This window comes from Perca fluviatilis, chromosome 3 (assembly GCF_010015445.1).
Source record: "Perca fluviatilis chromosome 3, GENO_Pfluv_1.0, whole genome shotgun sequence".
Taxonomy (NCBI): Eukaryota; Metazoa; Chordata; class Actinopteri; order Perciformes; family Percidae; genus Perca; species Perca fluviatilis.
In genome coordinates, this window is record NC_053114.1 from 28,447,179 (window position 1) to 28,470,764 (window position 23,586).

Here is a 23,586-nt window from a genome sequence, read left to right on the forward strand (position 1 = left end):
CTAAAATATAAGACATGTTTTCAGTTCTTTCATACTTTTTTGTTAAGTACATAATTCCATATGTGTTCATTCATAGTTTTGATGCCTTCAGTGAGAATCTACAAAGTAAATAGTCATGAAAATAAAGGAACACATTGAATGAGAAGGTGTGTCCAAACTTTTTGCCTGTACTGTAAGTCTGTCTATAGTTAAATAGCTGCACTAACTATTTGTGCCTCGAGGACTTATGTCTCAAAAGGGATGTAACCAAAAGTGAAAAAGCTCAAAAATACAATGTTATCATTAGCTTTTTATAAAATCTTTGACATGCTGCTTATTGCACCTTTGCTCAGCTCCCCCACACTTCTTCCTGCTTTAAGCTCCAACCCCTCCCTTTCCATAAACAGAAGGGGGCGTGTTTGCAGACTGTAATCAATTCAAGGACATGTCCGCAGCCATGTCTACAATGGCGATGGCTACAGCCCACTGCAGTATGCTGCTTTATGACTGGAGACCAGCAACAGCCCTTTGCAAATGAGATCCTCAGCTGATCGAATAGTCAGACACCTTGGGAACACACACTGCATCACAGAAATATATTATTTACATTAATAACGTGGAGTTTTGCAATTCTAAGATATGTGATTTTGAAACAACTGATCTAAATCTAAACAGTATTATGCAACCGATTGTATTCACTCACTGTTCATGTAGTAAGAAGAGAGAAATTAAATAAAGGCTATCATATAAAAATAACATGTTGATAGTTTGAAGTACTGGCAGAGTATTTAGTTTCCATCACAAATTCCTTTATTAACCATTGTTTTAACAAAATACAGGTTACATTAAAAACTAAACGTAAAAATAAAGGTATGTTACTGCTGTACATGCAAATGGTTAACGTTCACTGCAAAAGAGAAAATAAAAGACGGCACACAATGCAGAATAACACAGTCAGATGACTGCAGATGTTAGAACACATAAGGGGTTGCATAGGATTTACAAAAACCAAAAACTCACTGAAATAAATGCAGTGCCATACAATGGTTATAAATAAGACAGAGGTGATTTAGGCTTTCCACCGTGAGGAAAAAGCAGTAAAATGGGACAAAGAATGGAAAACATCTTAGTTAGTAGCTATTTACAGGAGAAGCTTTTCATATATATATATATATATATATATATATATATATATATATATATATATATATATATATAGTGACTTGCAACCTTGCCCCTTTCCTTGTTCTCACTCAAAGTACATTAGACCTGCTTGGTCTGCTCAGTATCAGCTACAATCATAAGTCGCTCATGCAAAAAGGTATCATGTTACCTATCTTGCCCATATATGTCCCTTTGTCATTGTTCAGAGTCCACATATTTGTATCCATCATCACATTATTTCCTAACAAACAAGCACTTGCATTCTTCCATCACTGCAACTTGTCCCTAAGTAAACCCATATTTTAGAAAGGCAGTGTACACCTACAGTATATTTGTGCACATGGGGTTTCCAATGTATTCATTTCAGGAAACTTCCACAATATCTTCTGCAACATCAATTGAGACAAATGATCACAGTTAGGGGTATTACCTATTTAACAAGCATTATATTAAATTCTATTGAAGAAAGGTTTAATAATAATTAAATCTAATAGTGAGTGTGCTTTAGGAATCAACTAAGTTTGGGTTTTTGTTTTCCAAGTTCACCGGATCGTCAGATTACAAACTTTTACAATTCACATCTCTCAATTCTGCCTTTCAAATGCTTCAAAAGTACACACAGCATAGAACAGTAACAGGAAGACATTCAATATGAAACATTAACACATTTACATACATATCTATATATCAGTGAGTTCTAATGCAAAATGTTATGCATACATTGAGGTGAAAATCAAATCAGACCAGAAGCCCTTCATTTTCTGTATGGTTGGGATGCACCGATAACAACAGCAGTGTGGGAGATACCTGGCTAAAACTTTACAGTTTCCATACGTTTTGGGAACTTAAACTAAAGATGTGATGAAAAAATAGAGAAAGCATCATATTCAAACACTCATTTATGTCAAGCAATCTCAAACTATACATTGTTGTTAACAAAGCAGATCTTGCTAGGATGTTCAAATCTAATAAACACAATCTGTGTTGGCAGTGATAAATTTGTATCGATGCATCTCTCAGTACCTACATCAGAAGTCTCAGCCTGGATAGTTAATGCTTTCTGGTTTTTCACAGCATGAATTCTGAGTGTGTACAAGGACCAAAGCAGACAATATGCAAATGCCCGCTGATTTAACAACATCACACACAGTAAGCTCTGCTGTGGCAAGACCTTTTATATCCACAGTGTATTTAAAACAAACAGGTGAGAAAATGCAGATATGTTTGGGATAAATGTAGAGAAAGAAAATATCAACTCAGAGCTGGCTATCTTTTACTTTAGCAAAACTATTCTAACACCACCAGGTACAGCCTTAAAAACCATGTCAGATTTAAAGACAAACATTTCTGATGGATTCACAGCGGAACTGCTCCAAAAACAAAGTGCTTACAGGAATAGTCTTTATCCACATTACAAGCTGATGGCATCATTAAATGGAGAGCCTCCTTCTGATGCCGTAATGATGTAAACAAAGGACAAAGTGATGTTCAGATTACAGTCAGAGCACTGGAATTAAAAGCATCCTGCCTGTTGATCCTCTACTCTCTAAACTGGAGTCTCAACTTTATACATGGCCAGAAACACTGATTATATTGTACACCTAAATAAAGACTAATGAATATTTGCATTTTAAATAAACTCATTAGACTACAACATGCAAGCCAAGTACATGATAACACAAATGGTCAGAACCAGGTTTGAAAGACTACCTGCCAGTGAATTAATAAAAAAAATGTATATGGAATAGCTGATGTCTGGAGAGGGCAGACTGGTGGTATAACATCAATCAAGGCTTATGGTATGGAAATGAAGTAATCAGACAACAGTTTGCCATCTACGGATGGAAATATCAGACAGGTGGTTCAAAGCATTAAGATCATGTGGAGTCAGAAGCAGCACTATTCTCGCACAGTGGTGACTGAGGATATTATCACCTTTACAGCCGGTTAAGCACAGTCGTCCGTGTAATAGCTACTTTATCTATAACTCTGCTCTATGAAAAACAGAGTTATACAGTGCAATCAAGAACATTAGAAATGAATATGCATTGTGTGTTGAATCTGCAAATGTACAATAATACTTTTCAGTTTAAATGTATCCGTTAGAAAATAATTACTGTGAAAATAAGATCTGTTTTACAACGATCAACCTGAAGAAGAAGAGAAAAGGTCTGCAAGTAATTTGAGGTAAATTTAACTTGGCAAACATTGCTACTAAATGTATTGTCCTTGGTGGGACAGCAACCCTGCTCAAGGGGTTCATTGTTATCCCTAGTACAGTATTACCATTCTTTATAAATACAGCCTTTATGATTTGATGAAATATGCATGATGCCATTATACTTAAAGGTCCCATGGCATGACAATTTCACTTTATGAGGTTTTTTAACATAAATATGCGTTCCCCCAGCCTGCCTATGGTCCCCCAGGTTCTAGAAATGGCGATAGGTGTAAACCGAGCCCTGGGTATCCTGCTCTGCCTTTGAGAAAATGAAAGCTCAGATGGGCCGATCTGGAATCTTTCTCCTTATGAGGTCATAAGGGGGGCCACACCCCTCTCCACCTTGCCCCCCCTCTCTCCTCCTCAATAGCTACAGACACAGAAATGGCACATACTAAGGAAAGCTCATTGTGGGACTGGCTCTAGTGGCTGTAATTCTGCACCAAGGCTGAATTTCGGGAGAGAGACTTCAGATATAGTATTAGGGGACCACTAAGGTCTATATAAAAGCATCCAAAGAGCACCATGTCATAGGACCTTTAAATGATTTGTTTTTCTCCTAATGAAAACTTTTTAATCGTCTTTGAACTTTGGTTAGACCCCTGATTTTTTTTTTTTTTTGGGCAAAACCATAACATTTTTGACATTAATTCAGCAAAAGAATGGATGTTGAATATTTTATGAGTATGTCCCTGGATTGAAAGCCAACAGGTATATGGACACTAATTCCCAGTGAAGATGATAACCATTGAATGCATTTAATCTAATTCCAACATCATGGCTTAAAATAAGGCATTTTTCAATGGCATGACAGTGGGAAATTAGACAACTCTTTTTTTAACATAATAACCTGCCACATATTTCGGTCTGTCAACTCAGTAAGTCAGTGTGTGTATGTCTCTCCCAGCCTGCAGGAGACAACCAGAGTATGCTACTAGGTTCGCTTGGCATCCATATCAGCCAAGATGTGATGCTTTCTGCTTCCCATCCAGCCGATATTTTTGCACGCATGCAAAACAAACAGATAATTTAAACATCTCCGTGCCACCAAACCATTTTACAGCATCCCCTGAGAGGAGCCGTGATGCCTCAAGTCGGCATTGTGTGCACGTTTTCCGTGGCACGTGTTTCTACATTACATAACGTGACATTGCCCCCCAAAGGGCACCAAGCTGTACAGAGCCCTGACGTAAAGGCAAATGTTCTAACAGAATCCCTTCCGAGTCTTCACCAATCAATCTGTTACCACAGCGGGGCAAATAGCCTGTTTGAATCATTTTGGAAATTGTTGTCAGAGTCAGAGCATGTGTGTATAGCTGTCAATGGCAGGGGAAAGAAAAAAATAATCTTTAACAAGCAACAGTCAAACTTAAAGTACCCGGGGATCAGTTACGCACAAATTACGCACGCAATGTGTCACTGCAGACAAAGCTCAGATAAAGTGAATCCATCCATTCTCCCATTCCCGGGGTGGGGACATCTTGAACCGGTTACGCCGCACTTTGTAGTTGTTCCCATTATTATTGTCCCAGAACTCTTGCCCGCCGACACAGTATTTAATTGCAAACTGAAATGTGCCTCCGTTGTCGAGGTAAGTAGGCATGACTATCTTGAAACAGAACTTATCAGTGTCACCCTCGCTTGAGTCGGGAACATAGGACGCCAGGCTGTCCATGCATGTAATCCAGTTGTTAAGAGAATAACGCAAAGAGACGCTCTTTTCGAAAGCCAGATTCAACACGCGCACAAACCCGGAGAGGCTGAATTCATCTACCTCAACGGACTCTAACATGACTTTCACCTCCCTCACTTTCTGCTCAAAGCCGGGTAGTGTGCCTGGGTTGGTGAACAGCAACTCCATGAACGTAGACTGCGCAGGAACACGGGGGAACTTTGTGTTCAAATGATTAAGGTGGACGGGTCCTTTGGCTAGTTTGGCCAATATGCGCTCCGGCACTTGTGGCTCATCTGTATCATCGAAGTGCTTCACGGAAATGAGCTCCAGGCCCAGTGAGTCGGCGAACCGGACCGTTTTCTGACTGGTCGGGCTTCTTCTGCGGGCGATCTCTAACTTTGCTCTCTCTGTGGGTGTGGGCAGCGACTTGCACCTCCGACGCAGATTTGGACTCTGTGAAGGCTTCAGGGAGACCTCTCTGCCCCGTGGTCTCTCTTCCACAACTGGGCTCTCGGTGGTTTCACAAGTACCGTTGATCATATCCAAATCATCCCCATCTTCAAGCCGCGGGTTTGCCTCTGCCAGGCTTCCGAACAGTCCGGCTATGCAGCTGTAGTTCCTCGGCAGGCAACTCTTTGGGGGCAGCATGATCACGACAGGATGCACAGACTCCGCTTCCATAAAACGCAGCAGTTCCTGCACTGCAGAGCCGAAGCGGTCGTGATGGGAAAGACCGGCGTGTCGAGAGATGGAGCCGTCAGGTGTCACTGTCCCCCCCCCCGCGGATAGGTGCTCCGGCTGCGTCAGAGGTTGACACTGTGCAGCTCTGGACCAATAAACCAAGCCGTTTCCTTCTGCAGATCAGTCACTTTAAATCCCGCCGTGTGAATATTATATATGCCATTGTCTGCTACAAAAATAATAATAATAAAGAGAATAGGCATATGACTTTCCTCTTAGCAGCGACCATGGCTCGTTTCCATTTTCGTGTGATGAACATGTCCTCTCACAGCTGACGTGAATTGCGTGGAGCAGAGTTTGACGTCTGTAGCATACGTGCAGAACTGAACGTCGCAACTAACCAAAATGGTTTCCTGCTTCACAAGTGGTAACACGGTTAACTTCCCCTTTTTACACTGTGGCATTAATAATGCCACCGTGTATTTATTTTCTGTTTATTTTCTATCGGGGTGATGACCCCGATAGACCCACAGAAATGAAATAAACACATTTAATTGAGTTTTCTGTGATGTATCAAGACAGTTAGGCTTAATATTCATACCAACAATTTCCAATCAAAAGTCACTATTCTATTCTGTTTTATTGTATTCTATTCTACTGCTTCGTGAACCACCTGATTACCGGGAGGGTAGCCTACCGTGTTTATTGCATAACAGAGATGTAATAATTCATCTGGGAGCAGCAGCGCATTCACTCCTTCCCCTTTTCTCTACGTCACATCTTCCCTGTGCAGCCTCTACGAGTTGCTATGACGACGGCGTTGCAGCTCGTCTCTCTAAAGGCATTCTCTAATGAACTCTGTCGACCACAAAGACAACTCACCACGATAGATAGCAGCCGTTGTATGTGAATGGTGTTTTCTGATATGGGAATAGGGATTCAAACCCATTTAAAATGCGACAGGATCCCAAATTTCTTCTTCCTTTTAGTGAGTGAAGTCTGGTGACGTCAGTTTTCAAGGTTTCTAACAAAACCAAACTGTTTTGTGTAACTTGACTTAGAGAACTCAACAACAGGCCGGCTATCTTTTACAGGCTATTTATTTTTTTGTATGTTCTGTTTGTTTTCCCTCTAGATATCATCATGAAACACATGAGTTAACTACATAATGGCGACCTTAAAAGAAGTGGATCACACAACTGTGGAGGGATCAGAGGAGCTTCCAACACAGGAGTACGCAGCTGGGGATCAGACAAAAGAAAGGAGACATGTCGATTCACTTCTAGATATTAGTGAGGAGGACTTCATGAAAGAACATGAGCCATATGAGTATCATTGTTACCCTGGTTGGGAAGAAGCTGTAAGTGAATGAAAATCTTCTTACTGCAAACCTTTTTTTTTTTACTGCCTGCCTTTATCTGATTGTTGTACTGTTGTACCAACAGCACACGTTGATTCTGTGTCTTCTATCACAGTTTGGAGTGGCCAAATTATTTTCTAATGAGAAGAACAAATGTATAAAATAGTACCTGCTTCAATTTCTTATTGATCATATTCCTACGTGTTGATATAACCCCTGATATAATACTGTGTATATAGTAGGCTATGTTTTTCTGATATTGGTATCATTATTACTCCGTCTCAGGCTACATCCTCACTAATACATTTAGTTTAAAACATTATATATTGCTATGTTTACTCCTTGCTTCCATGCTAATCCGGCGTTTCTGACCTCCTAAAATGGGGACATTTGGAAATACTGCTAACCCCATTAAAGTTTGAAAACTCCGGGGTTGCTTTGTAGTCTAGACTGGCAGAAACTGAGATCTTTGGAAACGACGACATACATCAGTCAATCTTAACGTTAGGTGGGCTTACATACCTTTTTCAGCATCAGTTCCACCTCGTCGTCGATCCAAGCAAATAAATCCCTGGTCCTACTTTTCGCCATTGTTGTTCTTTCTGTAAAATTAGACAATCTGCTTCCTGTTTACACCGGCATGCGCGTGCCCAGTGTATGCGAATGGTCATATGATATGTGTTGTCAGACTTGTTAGGTTAATAAGTCTTGCATTGCCAGACCTATCCCCACAGCGCTGTGGAATAAGGACGGTTACACCATGAGTTAATATGGACTATGGCGTTATGATCCAACTGCAGTTGTAGGCAAAACCCGCCCTTCATTTGCATTTGCACGCTACGATTAACCAGGCGTCCATGCAAGTTATTCTGGAAATGTACTTCCATTGATCCAGATTAGGTCAATATTGACGGATATCATTACTGATACAGAGCCTAAACGCTTGTGTGGATCGAAGATTGTTTTTGGTTCAAAAGGCCGTTAAAAAAAGGAAATGTATTAGTGTGGATGTAGCTTCACATACCAGTATCATCATAATTTCCACCACCTTACTAACTTGATGCATTTTCAGTTTATATTTAAGTTGTTTTAACATGCAACATTATATTTAATTTAAAAACAGGTTCATGGTTGGGCCAGAGTTGCTCCACTGAGCTGCATACTTTTGACTCAGAAGAGGTACAGCAAACCAATGCATAAGGAGGCTGACAACCCAACCTCCTTGTCTGTTGACCCAACGATCCCTGAGGCAGACAGCTCAGCCAGCATTGGACAGCACCTCTGTGAGTCTCATGTGCCTGTCCTCAATGCAATGCAGAAAACCACATCAAATCGCTTCAAAGAAAAGATAGGGGAGGAAGGGATGCTCAGAGAGACCTCTTTGCAGCCTCAGCATCTCCCTTCAAAATACTCGGAGAACAGGCCCACTAAGCCCGAGAAACACAGGCATAGGCCTAATAATACAGTGGTTCCCATTAAAAACTTCACATTTTTACCACCAATTAAATCACCACACCTGAGTCCTCAAAAAGTCATCCAGCTCTGCAGTGGCAAGACGGCTCCAGGAGGAGAACCCATAGAGGAAAATGGTTTCATGTTTGATAAGAAGAGCGGGACGAGAGGAACAAGAGTGGACCCTATTGCTAACCCAGAGCTTCCCACGTACTCTGCGGCCCTGACCTCCAAGTACCGGGCATGTCAGCATAACCTCCACTTGTTCTCTGCTGTGCATGTTTCTATCCCCAAGAGGTATCAAGTACCGATGTCTTCCAAACCTGACACATTGCACCGCGCTAGCTACTCAACGGGCAAGAGCCTCACACAGGCCCTCCACTCCAACACTGCAGCAGGTGCACAAGCCCATACGCACCCCAGCAAGACTGTGTGTATGTAGTATGCTAGTGTCATCTTAAAATCTCTTCTTCTTCTACCAAGTAAAAACGTGCTTTATCTTATTTTGTATTGTGTGTGCCTTAGCCTTCCCACATCATACAATGTTTCCATCAAAATAGTTAGTTTATAGAACAAACCAAGGTATGATACATAAAAGTAACTCATTGCAGTTAATTCATTTAGTTTAGTGTTCACTCAGTTCAGTCTGTCATAACACTTCAGAATATGCTAACCATAAAAATAGCAGTCAGGGGAACAGAGCATTGAGGCTCTTTATGTCGTGGGCCTTTATTTGGTTCCAACCAGTTCCCACAAGTGCTTTTTCAGCTGTTCTAGTTACCTAGCAACGGTGCAACTACCTCATAAGAAGCATAGCAGTGCGCCTGCCTCACACTTTCTACTATGTAAACCTCAGCAAAAAGCTACAACTCCGTTAGAACCCAAGTGTTGCACTGTAGCCTGTGACTATACGTGATGATATAAACCGTTGCCAAACTGCATCTGCTCTGTCAAATTTAATTATATACAACTTTAGTTTTCTATCAGTCAGTGATGTCAGTCAGTGCAATATGCAAGGGTTACCAGTGCAGCCTTATGCTGAGATCCCTCATCACTCTGTATGTCGTGTTGGTCTCTAAAGGCCAGTCAATCACTGCAACGTTATTTACAACTGGGATGATCTTTGTTACTTTGCTTTATTATACTACCTCTTTGTCGTTTAGTTGCCCTGTAAAATAAAAAATAATCCACTTACTGGGATTTTTGTATAATCACAAGACAAAACGTTTGTCGTACATAAATGTGCATGTCAAATTAAATTGTTACTTAAAACCAATTTGTGAAGAGGTGCTATATCCAGCACAAGCCAGGATTCAGCATGTCTATATTGGGTTAGACGTAACAGTATCAAGGTGAAAGACACATACAGTTTTACATTGTTCTATAATAAAAAAAATAAATTAAAAAAAAAGTACAAAAATGGGTATTCACGACCAAATCTCCTTTAACTCAGCTCTGTTAAGTACAGGGGAACAAAATGTATTGCACATTGAAGAACCAATACATGGGTGCCGTATATTCCACTATGGTGAACAGAGAGCTGTATTAAAGGAGCAAGCCGACTGAGTATTTGTACTTTTTAGACACAGATTGTGGTTACACACACTTTGTTTAAGTTTGTATTGGTTGACCGCAATGTTTTTTTTTTCTTCCACTTTTGTTTTATAATAAGTGACAAGGAGCACAATATACACATTCCAGCAGTTTATTATGAACATCTTGTAGTGTAGCTTCAACAATTAATCAAGGCAACCATTAACTCTACACATATAGGCAACAGAAACTCAAATTCTGCTAATACAAATATTTTGTGCTGGGAAATTATCTGCATGCATTCCCTACAGAGAGAAAATAAAGCACTGTAACTGACACTTAGGACTGACAAGGCTTCAACACATAGTTCTCTTTAAAGCAAGGAATTTCCCTGTGCCACTAAACCAGCAGGGAGAAGCAATACTGCTGCACTTCAAGAATTCAAGAACCACAAACTAAAAGTACTGATCTCAATATAAGACATTTTGAAGTTCAAAGTCAAAATCCTTGTAAACACAGGGACATTTTGGAAATGGTGCAAAAAAATAGAGCATGTTATACTTGGGCACAGTGTCATGTTCTGTACAATCTATAAACTGTAACAGCATGAACCACCCTGTCAATAAAAATAGTGAGAGGGCATCAAACTAATTCTCTTCAAAAAATGCTGCATAGCATTATTTTTCATGTGACAGAACATAAATCTTTCCATAGAAACTATGGAGTACGATTAGGGACGTTCCACTATTTCATGCAAACCGATACAGAATGGAGTAAACATGCAAAGACTGAAAGGATTAGGACACATTTTCAGTGCTTGTTCATTTTCCAAAACAAATTCCCGTGTAATTCTGATAAATAATTATTTTAAAAGCAGCAAATTGTAACAGAACTAACAAAAGGTAATACTTGGGTTAAGGCACCAACGTAACAAAATGAACAACTAATCGAGGCCTATAGCTCTGGGTTCCTAAGTGGAGCACAGTCTGCGTGTGGTGCCTGTGCTTTATGAGGTAACTCAGTCCACCAGTAAAATGAAATCAAAACATTAGGTTTAGCTGCTTGGAGAAGAGATACAAAATAAACCTACTGTGTCCGACTGTTAACGGTGACATCGGAAGAAATTCAACAGGACTCCTTTCAGTCAAAACCGGTGGTGAACATGTACAATAGCTCTGTGCTAATCCACTATGTGTTGCTGTACAGTAAAATTACTGGATCACTTCAGCAGAGTAGTGCTACTGCATACACTTACACCCAGCTAATGAATAAGTCAAAGACAATGACAGCCTAGTCTGCTTACTGACTTGAACTCACTGCTTAGCTATAGAATCCCAGACACAAAAAGTGTTCAGACAACATCAAACTTCATAATCACATTTCAATGAAAGGTGTGCAACATCTGACAAGACAGACAATTCATTTTTACTTGTGCCACATCTGTAGAGTAACGGTATGTTTCAGAGATATACATCTTAACGGCTTTGAGCAATGCCTTGTTCACTGTTGAGGCTTTATGGGGTTTTATTTTTGGGTAAAATGAAGCTTGCAGGATGTCGTTCAGAGTTTATGGTCTTGCTGCTGCTGACAAGGCAACGTCAACGAGGCAGCCGTTAGACGCAGCAAGAGATATTTTATGTTTCTTTGCTGCTGACCAAGTGAAGGCTTCATGCACTTTTCCAAACATATATACGTAAACTACTGTAAATGCACAATGGTCCTTGCTGTACAGCGGAGATGAAATTGTTTTCATGCAGTATATCTGCCATACAACAATTTTATAAGCTTTTTCTCGACAGCTACGCACATTTAAACATGTCATCCCTTTTAAGTGCAGATCTAACATTAATGAAATGTTGAGTCATTTTTAAACTTATAGTAAGACCAAACAGTGAAAACCAGTCACGGTGGTTATACACTAAAACAAAGTTTTAACAACAAAGTAAACTGGCATTTCAGACAAGACACAAACAAGGTTACTTTATGTGCAAATAAATATGTAAACTCTCACAAGAGCTGATAAATCATGCCCATTGAGCTAATAAAGTGCAACAGAGATGGTCAGGATATAAAGTATACCTGGAAAGGCTCTGGACATGATGTCTCCACTGGAATGTTCAAAAGACATTTTCGCAGACTTCTTACTGCCAAGACTGTGGTCCGCTGGAGGACAGCGTAGACCGATTCCTTTTACAGGAACTGGCAGCCATTATAAAACCTGTACTGCAAAAGCTTAGGCAGCTTCACTAAGGGGGCTTCAGCTGTTGGGTTTCTCAGAGTGCTGAAAGAGAGCGCAGAGCTCCTCACACGTCTGGGTTTCCACTGAGCTGAAATGAGACTCCATATTCCACGCCATGTCTGCCGACAAGAAGTCATCCATGACAGTTTGTGTTTCATTGCTCGTTAGGAAGAGGTGTCCCAGGCCTTCTGCCTGGCTGGTCACAGTCTGCGTCTCTGTGCTGTTCAGCAGCCTTGCATGCTCACCCTGACTCACAGGAGTCTGAGCAGAGAGACCGGTGGCGAACGTCGGGAGATCTGTCTGCGTTTCTGTATCCGAAGACTCGGTGCTCATGGAAAAGCTCGAGTGTCGTAGGATGCTGCTCAGGGGCATGTGGCTTCCGGCGTTCAGCAGAAAATTGAGGTCTGTCTGAGTTTGAGTATCAAATAGCTCCAGGTCGCTGGCTTGTACTCGACTTGGTCCCTCACTTTGGTCCAGTTCATCCATCAGGAGGAAGTCCGTCTGGGTCTGGATGTCCAGAGACTCCAGCGGCGTGTCGCCACCCAGCCCTCCCAGCTCACTCTCCTCCGTCTGTGTCTGAATGTGCACGGCGTTGAGAAACTCTTCAAAGTCAAAGTCAATGCCGTTGTGTTGCTCCTGAACAGATCCCAGACCTGAGCCGCAGCCTGCAGACGCCTCTGTGAGCACCTGGTGGCCTGACATGCTGTCAGACAGAATATTTTCTAGGTCATTTAACAAGGTCATTGTTTGAGTCTGGTTATCTGCCATGCTGTTTGAATTGAACTCATCAGTCTGCACCCCGAAACACATACCACCAGCTGACTTGGAGTCCTCATACATACTGCTTCCTGCAGCAGTGAGGGTATCATCTATCTCCAGAGCGGTCTGAGTGGAGACACTGAGGGAGTCACTGCCGAATAGGTCAGAGCACAGGATAGCCTGGTCCTGAGTCTTCTCCTCTAATTGTGGCACGGCAAAATAGGTCTGTGTCTGCCTGGTTTTGTATGGGGGCACAGATGAGGTGGAGCAAGGAATATGACTCATGCACTGGCTGTCTGTCTGAGCACCAATAGAGGATGTGGCTTTGGTCCGGGAGGAGAATGTCTGGGTTTCAACACTGACTGGCAGGAGGACTTGGGCACTCACGCTGATGTCTGTTTGGGAGCAGGACGACACTGAGGACTCACCCACAGAGCACAACCCCATCCCCTCCCCAACCCCCACTCCTGTGAGCATTGCTGACAAGTAGGATTTGTCCGTCTGAATGTTGGTGGAGGTGCTTCTTCCCCGTTGCCCTGCCAGGCTGGCTGAGTCATCGGTGCCTGCAGTGTCCAGACTGACCTGCACCCCAATGTTGATGGGCCCCAGGCTAGAGCGGGAAGTAGGCATGCTATCCTTGAAACACAAACTCTTAGCATCAAGTTGGGGTACCACAGCTCCCATGGCTTGTGGCAGGAGGTGCAGGGTGCGGACAGAGCCTTGACCGTCTACTGCCAGCACTACAGACCTCAGAGCCCCGCTTTCTGTAGAGGGAAGAAGGACTGGCAGGTGGGCCAGCTGCATCACAGGAACACTGACCAAAGCCATCTTGGGCTTTGGTAGAAGCAACTTCTGGAGGATCTTACGGGGGTTGGAGTTCTGATTCAATGAGTCTGGGATATGAACAGTTGTATCAGAAGGGAGAGCAGTCTCTGTCAGCTCTTTACTAGCAGGCATGATCTGACAGGTTGACTCATTGGCCTTAACCTTTTCAGAACCACTCAGTTTCTCCATCTTTCGCTTTTTTACCGGAGGAATTCTGAGAAAAGAAACAAAAACAGATACAGCGAAAGCCAAATTAATCTTTAGCCAAACCTAAAGCAAAGTTTCAATACAAATTACTCTGGGCTATGCCGGTACATGCCTGTGTTCTGTAGGAATCTCGTGACCTGTCCTGTAGATATGCGAGAGTAGAGCAGCCCTGCTAGCGTAGGGGCAGCCACATGTACAGTGGTAGGTCTTCCCACAGTCCTCTATGTGCCTCTTTAGGTCCCACTCGGTGCTGTAGCCATTGTTGCACTTGAAGCACTTGTGTTTCTTCTCTGCGTGCATCTTCATGAAGTGCTACAATGAAACAGATCAAACAGCAAATATTATATGTAACAATTGGTCTCAGCATTGCAGGAGGGGTTAAAGATCTAAGGATTTTATTAGGTACAAGTAGGCTTTTCAATAATCCATGGATAGGGTTAGAGATAATTGGAGCAAAGGCTTACTTGTTTAACCAGGGAGAACTGAGAAAACGGTCTGTTAGGCCCTCTGGGACATCCTTCAATTGGACAGCAGTAAAGCTTCTGAGGGCCCTTCATGTCCTTTCTGACCGTAGGATTGACAATACCATCCTGAGGGTCACAATGCCAGCGAAAGGACAAAGAGAAGACAAAGCAGAGGAATATTTGCATTTTGGATGTTTATATCAGACCCTTACTCAGCATGGCTTACAGTGAGTGTTGTGAAGAATACCTCGAATTCCTTGATCAACATAAATACAAGCAACCAACAGAAAGGCCTGTAGTGCTTTCAAGTCATTTTTAAGTTAGCAATCTAACAGGTTTACTGACAACTAAGATTATAGCTAATAAACTGAGGTTTTACTTGACCTTCTACAATTCTTACAGTAACTGCTGTAAAAGGCACTCAATGTCTACTACACTTTACACCGTAAACTACAAAAAGGTTGTCTTTTTATACCAATTTGTATTCATATTTCAAAGGCATCATTACAACTGCAGAAAACAAAAGGGATGGTTGTAAATTACCTTGCTTTCCTTAGTCAGTGTAGGTAAATATGATATGTGCATTGAAAACATAACCTTTTTCAAGAAACCACATTTATGTATGTACAGTAGGCTCTGCTTTACTCAACTGATAAAAAAAAAAGGAGCTTGGCAGTACTTGGGATATAAACCTGTTTTAGGCAGACTTGCTAAAGCAGCTGTCAGCTGAATGTATATAAAAATCAATGGATATCATATTAATACTGAAACCAGCACCTACGCTGAATGTATGTTGCCCGGGGGAAAACAGACAAAACCATCACAGTCCATAACAGTCATTAATACTGCAGCCTTCCAGTGGTCAAGGTCACCTCCATCTGCTGCAACACTGGAGGAAGCAGAACAGCTACCTCTGCTTCATCATCAGGAGCTAGCATTAACAGACACTTTGCTAACAATGAATGTTTTTGAAAGTGGCTTCAGCTACATCATGTGTCCGTAGGGATAAGCCTGAGTCATGTCAATACATTATTAGTCATAAGTCAGTAGCTGGCTGTGGCCAAATGAGGGAGCACGTCTTTGATACACCAGGGTCAGTCCACAGCCGGAGTAATAGTCTAACTCTGATTCTCCTTGCTGCAGAGGTCAATGATATGGATAGAAAGACAGCTAAAGTCAAGATAAAAACAGTCACATTAAACTTATGAAAGGGAGTCTGAACTGGGTTGAGTGAACAAATTCAAATGAAACGTATCTGTCTTCACGACCGAGAAGAAACAGGTAGAGGGTGATCAGCAAATACATTACTTCTGTGCAATGATGCAGTAGAGGTACGGCGCTGTTAAAGAGGACTTAATAAAAACAGGTATGGTGCCCCACTTCTTGCCTTACTCTTGTAGTCGGACTTCATGAATAATGCAGAGGAAGCATACAGAGTGAGTTTTTCAGTATTTAAGAACTGTCATCATTTCAAACAGTTATACTGTTGACAGTTATACATAGCTGTGGATTCAAAAAATAACATGCTGCTCCCTCTCTTTTCTTTACATCCAATAAAAAGGAACAATATGCAAGTGTGGCTGAGCAATAAAATATCAGAACACAGGACTGGAATCTGCCGTCACGGACACGTCTTTAAGTACAAGGATTAATGAACATGAAAAGCAACTATCAAAGTTTTCTGTCGCTCTTAAGGGTTCGTTTACACCAGTAATATTTAGTCATTGGTGTAAAGATTATGACTGACTAAATAACAGACTCAAACTTTCAAATATACCTGGTTGTACCTCAAATGTATATGGCAGAACCACTGATTGGGCCTTTAAACACTAGCTGGGGCACATTAACTACTTCTAACCTAATTCAAATTCCCACATTCACCTATTCTAAACAAAGACCTTAGTCTATTGCAGGACAAAAGGCAGCCTTTCCCAGCAAAGGACTTCATTCATGGAGGGGAAATAGTGAATTACTGCCTCCCCCACGAAAAGCCCATGCCACTCCAGTGAGGACATAAGAACCAGGATCAACAGTAAACTTTGGTCCAAATGCTAATGGCTGTCTCCACTTTGTTGACTGTTTAGTATTAGTAGGCTAGTAGATTAGACTCAGACAATCAGAGATCATGTCTGTTGTAGTTCAAAAAAAAAAAAAAAAAAAACCTTACCATTAACATGGCCTTAAAATAATAAACAGATTCCATTCACACACTAGCACGGTCAAATCAGATGCTTCACAAATTCCTTTCCCCAACTACAAAACAGTCCACTAACGTTAGTTAGGGTGTTGGTAAAGCTGTATTGAAAAATGCAAACATCAAACATCACGCTAGATCCAAATCATTAACGTTGACGTTAATTGGTAACATAATAACAAGTAACGTTGTAGCTAATGTTAGTTAGAATGTAGCTAGCTAGCTCGCTAACAGCAAACGTTCTGTTACTAAGTCAATTACGTCACGTAGGTTTACTCACAAAAACTAAGTGGACTTTTGCCTAACGTCGTGTTTGCTAAGCATCACGAACAGTTACTGTGTGTTACGTTAGCTAAAACCAAGTTGTTATGGATGACTTGCGTTTTCCAGTTTCATGACAGCGGTTTCACGTTAATGAGTTAACTAGCCAAGTTAGCATTGTCAACGCCTAAAGCACATGCTCGTTGAACAGGTTAAGTAAACGTTTACCTTTATTCTGTGTGACTTAACAAGATGCATGTTCAATGCAGGTGTGTTGGGGAGAATCTTCCCACATCCTTCCACGGTGCAGAGGATGTTCGTCCTCACTTCTTTAGTCAGCTCCGTGATGCTGGGTTTTATTATTTCCCGTGACTGCGACAGAGACTCAACCTGACATTTCGGACTGTCTGTAGTAGCGTTATCTCTGTTATTCGCCTTGCTCGTCGTAGAGGCAGCCATGTTTCTATGTTGACAGTCTTGCGTTCAGCAGAGAGCCCCAGCAGCAGCGTTGAATAAACAGTGGCATTCCTTCCCTCAGCTTTGCCTGAAAGGCTGCTTCGCCACCTTTCTATGCCTTTCACTGAGACTGAGGCGAAGCCCCTCCCCTTCCGGTGGACAGCAACACGTTTAATAAAACGGTGGTGCGTTTTTTAAAAACACCATGGATGATGGTCATCAACACAAACCCCCTGTAGTGCCTCCCAATTTACATCCATATATAGTGTATTGCAACTATGGCAACTGAAAAGGCCATTCTTATTACTAAAGTATATATTTAATACATTGATTAAAATGTATCCTCTCGTGAAAAAAGTAATGGATTCATATTTAGATATAGAAAAGGAAACTGGATTCCAGACTGGGAATCTGCTAGCTTGAGGACAGTAAATTATAAGACACGTGCCAACAAATCTGAGACCAAAGTCTGAAATGCAAATACGGTTGGATGTTCTCCAATTACATTCTTTCCTGTAAATACATTTATTTGGATCCATTGTGCGCACTGCGTTTGTAATACGACAGTTTACAAACACGTCGCTGTGTGTGTGTGTGTGTGTGTGTGTGTGTGTGTGTGTGTGTGTGTGTGTATATATATATATATATATCTCTCTCTCTCTCTCTCTCTCTCTCTCTCTCTCAAGAGAAGCCTAGAGCAGCTCTTTAAATGTAGCGCAGAATGTGTGGGCATGTGAGTGTTTTAAGAGTGATTTGATAAAATGTGAACCTATCCTTTAAATGGTTTGTGCAGAGACCATAGAGTTTAAATGAACCATGGAACAATGACAGCACATACCCACTTATGAGGAGCTAGTTTACTTCCAGCATACCTTTCACAAGCAAATACTCCGTAACACATTTTTGGAACACTACAGCAGATGAAAAATACAGAAAAAGATTTAATGATGACTAGTGTGTGGGATAAAATTAAGTTACAACCTTCAAGAATATTAAAAATCCTGCTTTTATATTTGATTTGGACGTACAAAACATGTCACGGTAGTAACATTCTGCCACTTAAACACCAACAAAAGATAATAAAATCACAATTATCTACTGCCAACTGACATATTTGAAAATGTAAGCACATAAAGACACATTAGATTGATGATAGAATGTAAAGGCAAACCATGGGTGGACTAGACATGGCAGGCCACACTGTGAATCCTTTAAAAGGTCCAATGTGTAGGAATTTCTCCCATCTAGCGTTGAGATCATATATCGCAATCAACTCTCTCGCACCACGCAGTTCAAAGTACGTATTACAGCTACGGTAGCTTTCACGCTTCAAAAAGTCGGTCTCTTGCTCTTTTCAATATCCTTTTTCTGGGCGAAATTTCCTGAAATTTGGATTGTGAATACATGTGGTCCTCCATGTTTCCTTCTTCAAACTTGCCGGGGCCGGGAAGCTACAATACCCATTAGCAGCACCTGTTAGTTTATCGTATCGTAATATGGATTGTCTACCCCAGTTCGTGCAAATGTAAAATTTCAAGCCAAAAGGAATACTTGGAATTGATGGTGGTGGTAAATATCCATGAAAAGTTTGTGAACAGGCAACACAGATTTTTGATAATGAATAACTAAACAGGTTACACACTGGACTTTTAAATCAAGTGCCTGTCACCCATCATTTCTGTGGTTGGCGCATTTGTGAGGAGGGACCTGGGCCATTGTCTGTGATAACAAAATAATTCTTTCCTTTTAGGGGGATAGAGGAGAGCAGAGGTGTGACAGGGGTGGAGGCAATTCCTGTAAAATATAAAAATACATTAAATTAGTTGAACTGACTTAAGAAACAAACAGTAATTCAATTATTTATGAATTTGTTGACATTGTTAAAATGACAATTCAGCAACAGAGGGGTTTAAAAAAAAAAAAAAACTTTAAATGCACTGACCATGACATATTAACAATATATAATGTTTTAAAAGCATTACAGTGAGTGGGGATATTCCTCTAGAGTGAGTGAAAAATAAATAAATATATATGTGTATGTGTATGTGTATGTATGTGTGTGTGTGTGTGTGTGTGTCCCCTTGTGGTCATTTATGGAATTGCCAGGATTATGAAACATTCAAAATACCAGACTGTTACAAGTCAGTCTCATTTCTTTCTTAAAAACATGCATGGCTGTGGCTTGTACCTGAAGATGCACAGTGTCTGAGTGACTCCAGGAGGTTGGTGCTTGCAAATTTGACAACACATCTGAAGGGCTCCTCCCGCTCTGTCATGGTCTTGTTGCTGTGGTCTCGGAATTTTGTCTCCAGCTGAGGAAAGAACACAAAACATAATTCTGATGATTGCAGGACAAACGGATATTGACCTTTTTTTAAACTGATATAGTGAGACAAGTTATGCACATGTTGTTTTTTTACTTTGATACCCAACTATCAAAACTGAAACGCTGAAACTCAGCATTTTAAAACACAAGCATGCCTCAGGATACCTTGTAAACTGCAGACTGTAGCTGAGGTAACATCCCACCACCAAAGGCCTCACAGGCTGCCTGAAGTCGGTTTGCTGCAGACTCAGCTTGTTCTCTTTCTATGTGTTGGTCTGTAAATAGATAGCAAGCCAAATACATTCATCACAATACAGAACTCTACCAGAAGTACACATAAAGACCAAATAAATTCAGCAAAGCAAATCATGTTAAAATATGTGCGAGTATGTGTGGTTCGATCAAATGATTTGATCGTTGACATACTTGAGACAGCTGGATTATTTTCTGCAAGAGGGGTGGGATACCTGGTGGGAAACACCTAGAAACAAACAAAACAAAAATCAAAATCCACCCAAAAATAATCACCGTCACTCTCTCACTAGCTCTGCCACACACTCCCCACGAGCATACACACATGCCAGTCCTGCTATTCTCTTAAAGCACATTTGTCAAACTCAAGGCCCGCGGGCCTAATCCGGCCCCTTGCAGATTATGATCCGGCCTGCATATCAATTTAGGTTCACAATACATATTGGCCCACCTAGTTTTTGTCATTTTTTTTTTACGGTTTTGGGCACTTTTTTTTCTATGATGGCTGAGGAACTTTTTCCTGACTTTAAAAACTGTAAGTGAGAAGACTATATGACACATGCAATAAGTCAAAGATACTTGACTTTTTTGATTAAATAAAAGCATATCAATAAAGTAAACATGTCTGGCCCTTGATGTGATTCTTATTTTCCAGTGTGGCCCTTAGTGAAGTTGAGTTTGACACCCCTGTCTTAAAGAGATCGACGCACAAGTATAAACTTCAGGCCACTTACGTAGGCTACGGCGAAAGCTCTGCGTGGAGCCTCAGCAGAACCATAAAACAGGCTTTAAGTGGAGAAGACAAGGCATACAGAGCAATGTATGGTGCGTGTAGTTAGAAACGACTTACCTGGTGATATTGCCTCATCAGCAGGTCTCTAATGGCAGTGAGTTTCCGCCCACTGAGGTTAGCATCCTTGATAGCTTGATATCTGGTGGACAGAACCAAGGCCTGCAAAGTACATCACTCTCTTAAAAAGGGGGATGGAAAGACAAAAAAACAAAACAAAAACAAACACAAACAAGGTCATGGATTGAATATGAAACTCAATCCTCACCTGGGATAACAGGGGCTTTTGCTTCGAAGTCAGGCTGGTCACAAAGACATAAGGGGTTTGAAGAGAGTGAACAACATATGTTGGTTTCATGTGGTTGGGCCGAGAGAAGGTGTCTCCCCATGCAATCCGAATCCATACAGCTTCATCTGTGTGCTTCTTCATTTTGACAGACACCTTGAATGCAATGTGAAAAGCATACTTTGAATATTCTCTATGTTAAACACAAAGAAGCCAATACAATGTCTTTCAAAAGATACAACTATAAAATGAACAATATTTGTAACTTGTGTGAGGAGGAAAATCTGGCTTACATGTCTTATGAGCTCTCTGAGGTGAGATTTAAATTGTTCCTTGAACTGGGTCAGCTCTACAGAGTGAGCATCATCTAGAAAACAGAGAAAATGATAACGAAATATTAAAGGAACAATACGGGCTTGATTAGTAAACTCATCTTCACCATAAGCATATACAGATACAATCATAAACCGATAAAGAATATGTGACACGACCATACAGAGAGAAAAAATGTTGCTTTATAACTGTAAAACTCATGGTGAGACTCCCGCAGGACTGAAAGTTACCAAAATGTTCAACCAGAAAGAAAGCCCTGATCCCAAAAGCAGCTGTAGTGAATCGTTAGAATGAAAAGCTGCAGGCTTTCAGTCCTCCATGGTAAAAGTGCTTTGACATACCTTCAGGGTCCATGAGCTGGAAGGCATACCACATTCCTTGGTTTGGATTGTCAATGATATCTGAGAGACAATGACACCAAAAGGGACACAAGAGGCATTATTGGATTGGCATGGTACGGTAGGTTGTCAAATGAGAAAATAATTCCACTCGACTTACATATCATCTCGAGTTCTGTGATGTGTTTAACTGCAAACTTATTTTCCTGTAAAAAGGTAAGAAGCGAGGTTTAAAAAGACAGGAAATACACACCAACGCTAGTCAGGCTGTCCGTTTTTTGTTTGTTTTTTTACACTGTAAATTTAACACAACAACTTCTATTTCAGGAAAAAAAAGAGCCGCTTACCTCGCAAATGGCGAGTAGTTTTTCCGTTAACGCCCATTTTGACTGAGTAAAATCCATGGAGTGCAGCTGTCCCCCAGTCAAACGGCCCCACTTGTCCAGCGTTGTTCTTAGCATTTGAGTCGGTATCCGTCTAATGAGTCGCTGCAGTAAGCGTTTCGTAGATTCATCCATTTTTCTTCGGACAGTAGCTAGTTTTAATGATACGTAGCTAGCTGTATTATATAGTTGTATTGGTTTGTACGATGGCAGTAGTAAAGATCCTCTGTTCTAAACCGTCTCTGGCAGTAGAACAATTCCAAACAAACCGCCTTCAAAAGACCAAACAATTCAACCAATCAGATATCGCCAGGAAATCTTACGCGTTTCTTTTAGCTCCCTCTGTTGTGTTGGAGTGGTAGTGGTATAGTGTCTATATACTGTCTATTGTAGTAACTCTAGTACCGTCGCTCCAGATCATAGACTGTATTTAATTAGTTATTAATAATATACAGTCCATGCTCCAGATACTACTCTCTGCTATTATGATCTACAATATATGCACAGGGGTATTCGATAAAGGATCATAAATTGCAAGTAAAAGACATTCCAAATTCTTCTTAAGTAAAAGTACGGAAGTCCGTATATGAAATTAAAGCATCAACAATAAAATGTAGTAAAATATTCTCTGTGACAAAATATTGTTCACACTGATGCATCAATGTATAGGCGGCGTTTTACTGCTGTAGCTAGATGGTTGAGGTGGAGCTAGTTTGAACTATTTCATATAGAGTTAGGTAGTTAAGTTAAATGGAGCTTACCAGGTTGTCCCATTTAACATATGTTCATTATTTCTTGATCGTACTTGTATTTTTTAACTGTTTTGTGAACAAACTGAAACTGTTCCCAAACAAACTTAGGGTCAGGTCCCAAGCGTCACGAGACAAATGTGAGGGATTGCGAGAATAAGTGGGAGGGAAAGAAGAAAAAAGTTCTGATACATACACAAATCTGTTTTCCATTGTTAACAATTTCCTATGAGCATTTCTCTGGTTCTCAAAGAAAATTGCTATCGTTTAAGATCCCACTTCAGTCCAGTCACTATAAAAAAAAAATAAAATAAAAAAAATTAGTCAAGTAAGTTAAGGTCACAGTGGGCCCTTTGTCCACCAGTATGGAACAGTGCAGCAGGGCCATCATCTCAAATGCTTTTGAGATGCAAAAGCAACATTATCAATTGGAATCATGCAAATCAAGCATTTATGTCCACCACTGGCATTCACCACTGGCATTGATCGTTAACTAAAAAAAGACAGCATACACACTGTACTGTCACAGCAACACTAGAAGCAACAATAGTAACCACCTCCCAAAAAGGACAACAGGCCAAGCGTAAAACAAAACAAAACAAATGTGAAATGCATCCATAAGCTAAAACGGAAGTACATTAAGGAGAAACATCTTGTAT

The 23,586-nt window shown here is 40.9% G+C and overlaps 4 protein-coding genes across 7 annotated transcripts; 1 reads left to right on the top strand and 3 right to left on the bottom strand.

Annotated features, from left to right (window-relative positions):
- Positions 1-3,943: 3,943 nt before the first annotated feature.
- On the bottom strand, positions 3,944-6,022 carry LOC120555801 (protein phosphatase 1 regulatory subunit 3E). The gene has a single exon (XM_039794885.1). The coding sequence runs from the start codon at positions 5,718-5,720 to the stop codon at positions 4,797-4,799; it is 924 nt and encodes a 307-aa protein (XP_039650819.1). The 5' UTR covers positions 5,721-6,022; the 3' UTR covers positions 3,944-4,796.
- On the top strand, positions 4,825-9,035 carry si:ch73-103b9.2 (uncharacterized protein LOC100150067 homolog). Of its 4 annotated transcripts, none has more exons than XM_039794881.1 (3): positions 4,825-4,955; positions 6,856-7,080; positions 8,204-9,035. In XM_039794881.1, the coding sequence occupies exons 2-3, from the start codon at positions 6,889-6,891 to the stop codon at positions 8,972-8,974; spliced, it is 963 nt and encodes a 320-aa protein (XP_039650815.1). In that variant the 5' UTR covers positions 4,825-4,955; positions 6,856-6,888; the 3' UTR covers positions 8,975-9,035. The 4 variants fall into 4 exon arrangements, with proteins under 4 accessions (XP_039650815.1, XP_039650817.1, XP_039650816.1 ...); XM_039794883.1 differs by lacking the exon at positions 4,825-4,955 and adding an exon at positions 6,075-6,147; XM_039794882.1 differs by lacking the exon at positions 4,825-4,955 and adding an exon at positions 6,191-6,708.
- Positions 9,036-10,221: 1,186 nt separating this feature from the next.
- On the bottom strand, positions 10,222-17,600 carry atmin (ATM interactor). The gene is made up of 4 exons (XM_039794880.1): positions 17,243-17,600; positions 14,560-14,685; positions 14,208-14,407; positions 10,222-14,102 (listed from the first exon to the last, which is right to left on the bottom strand). The coding sequence occupies exons 1-4, from the start codon at positions 17,471-17,473 to the stop codon at positions 12,323-12,325; spliced, it is 2,337 nt and encodes a 778-aa protein (XP_039650814.1). The 5' UTR covers positions 17,474-17,600; the 3' UTR covers positions 10,222-12,322.
- A 1,246-nt stretch (positions 17,601-18,846) lies between these two features.
- On the bottom strand, positions 18,847-22,465 carry cenpn (centromere protein N). The gene is made up of 10 exons (XM_039794114.1): positions 22,143-22,465; positions 21,956-22,001; positions 21,799-21,858; positions 21,418-21,491; positions 21,107-21,280; positions 20,899-21,000; positions 20,223-20,277; positions 19,962-20,071; positions 19,659-19,782; positions 18,847-19,264 (listed from the first exon to the last, which is right to left on the bottom strand). The coding sequence occupies exons 1-10, from the start codon at positions 22,311-22,313 to the stop codon at positions 19,143-19,145; spliced, it is 1,038 nt and encodes a 345-aa protein (XP_039650048.1). The 5' UTR covers positions 22,314-22,465; the 3' UTR covers positions 18,847-19,142.
- Positions 22,466-23,586: the final 1,121 nt, after the last annotated feature.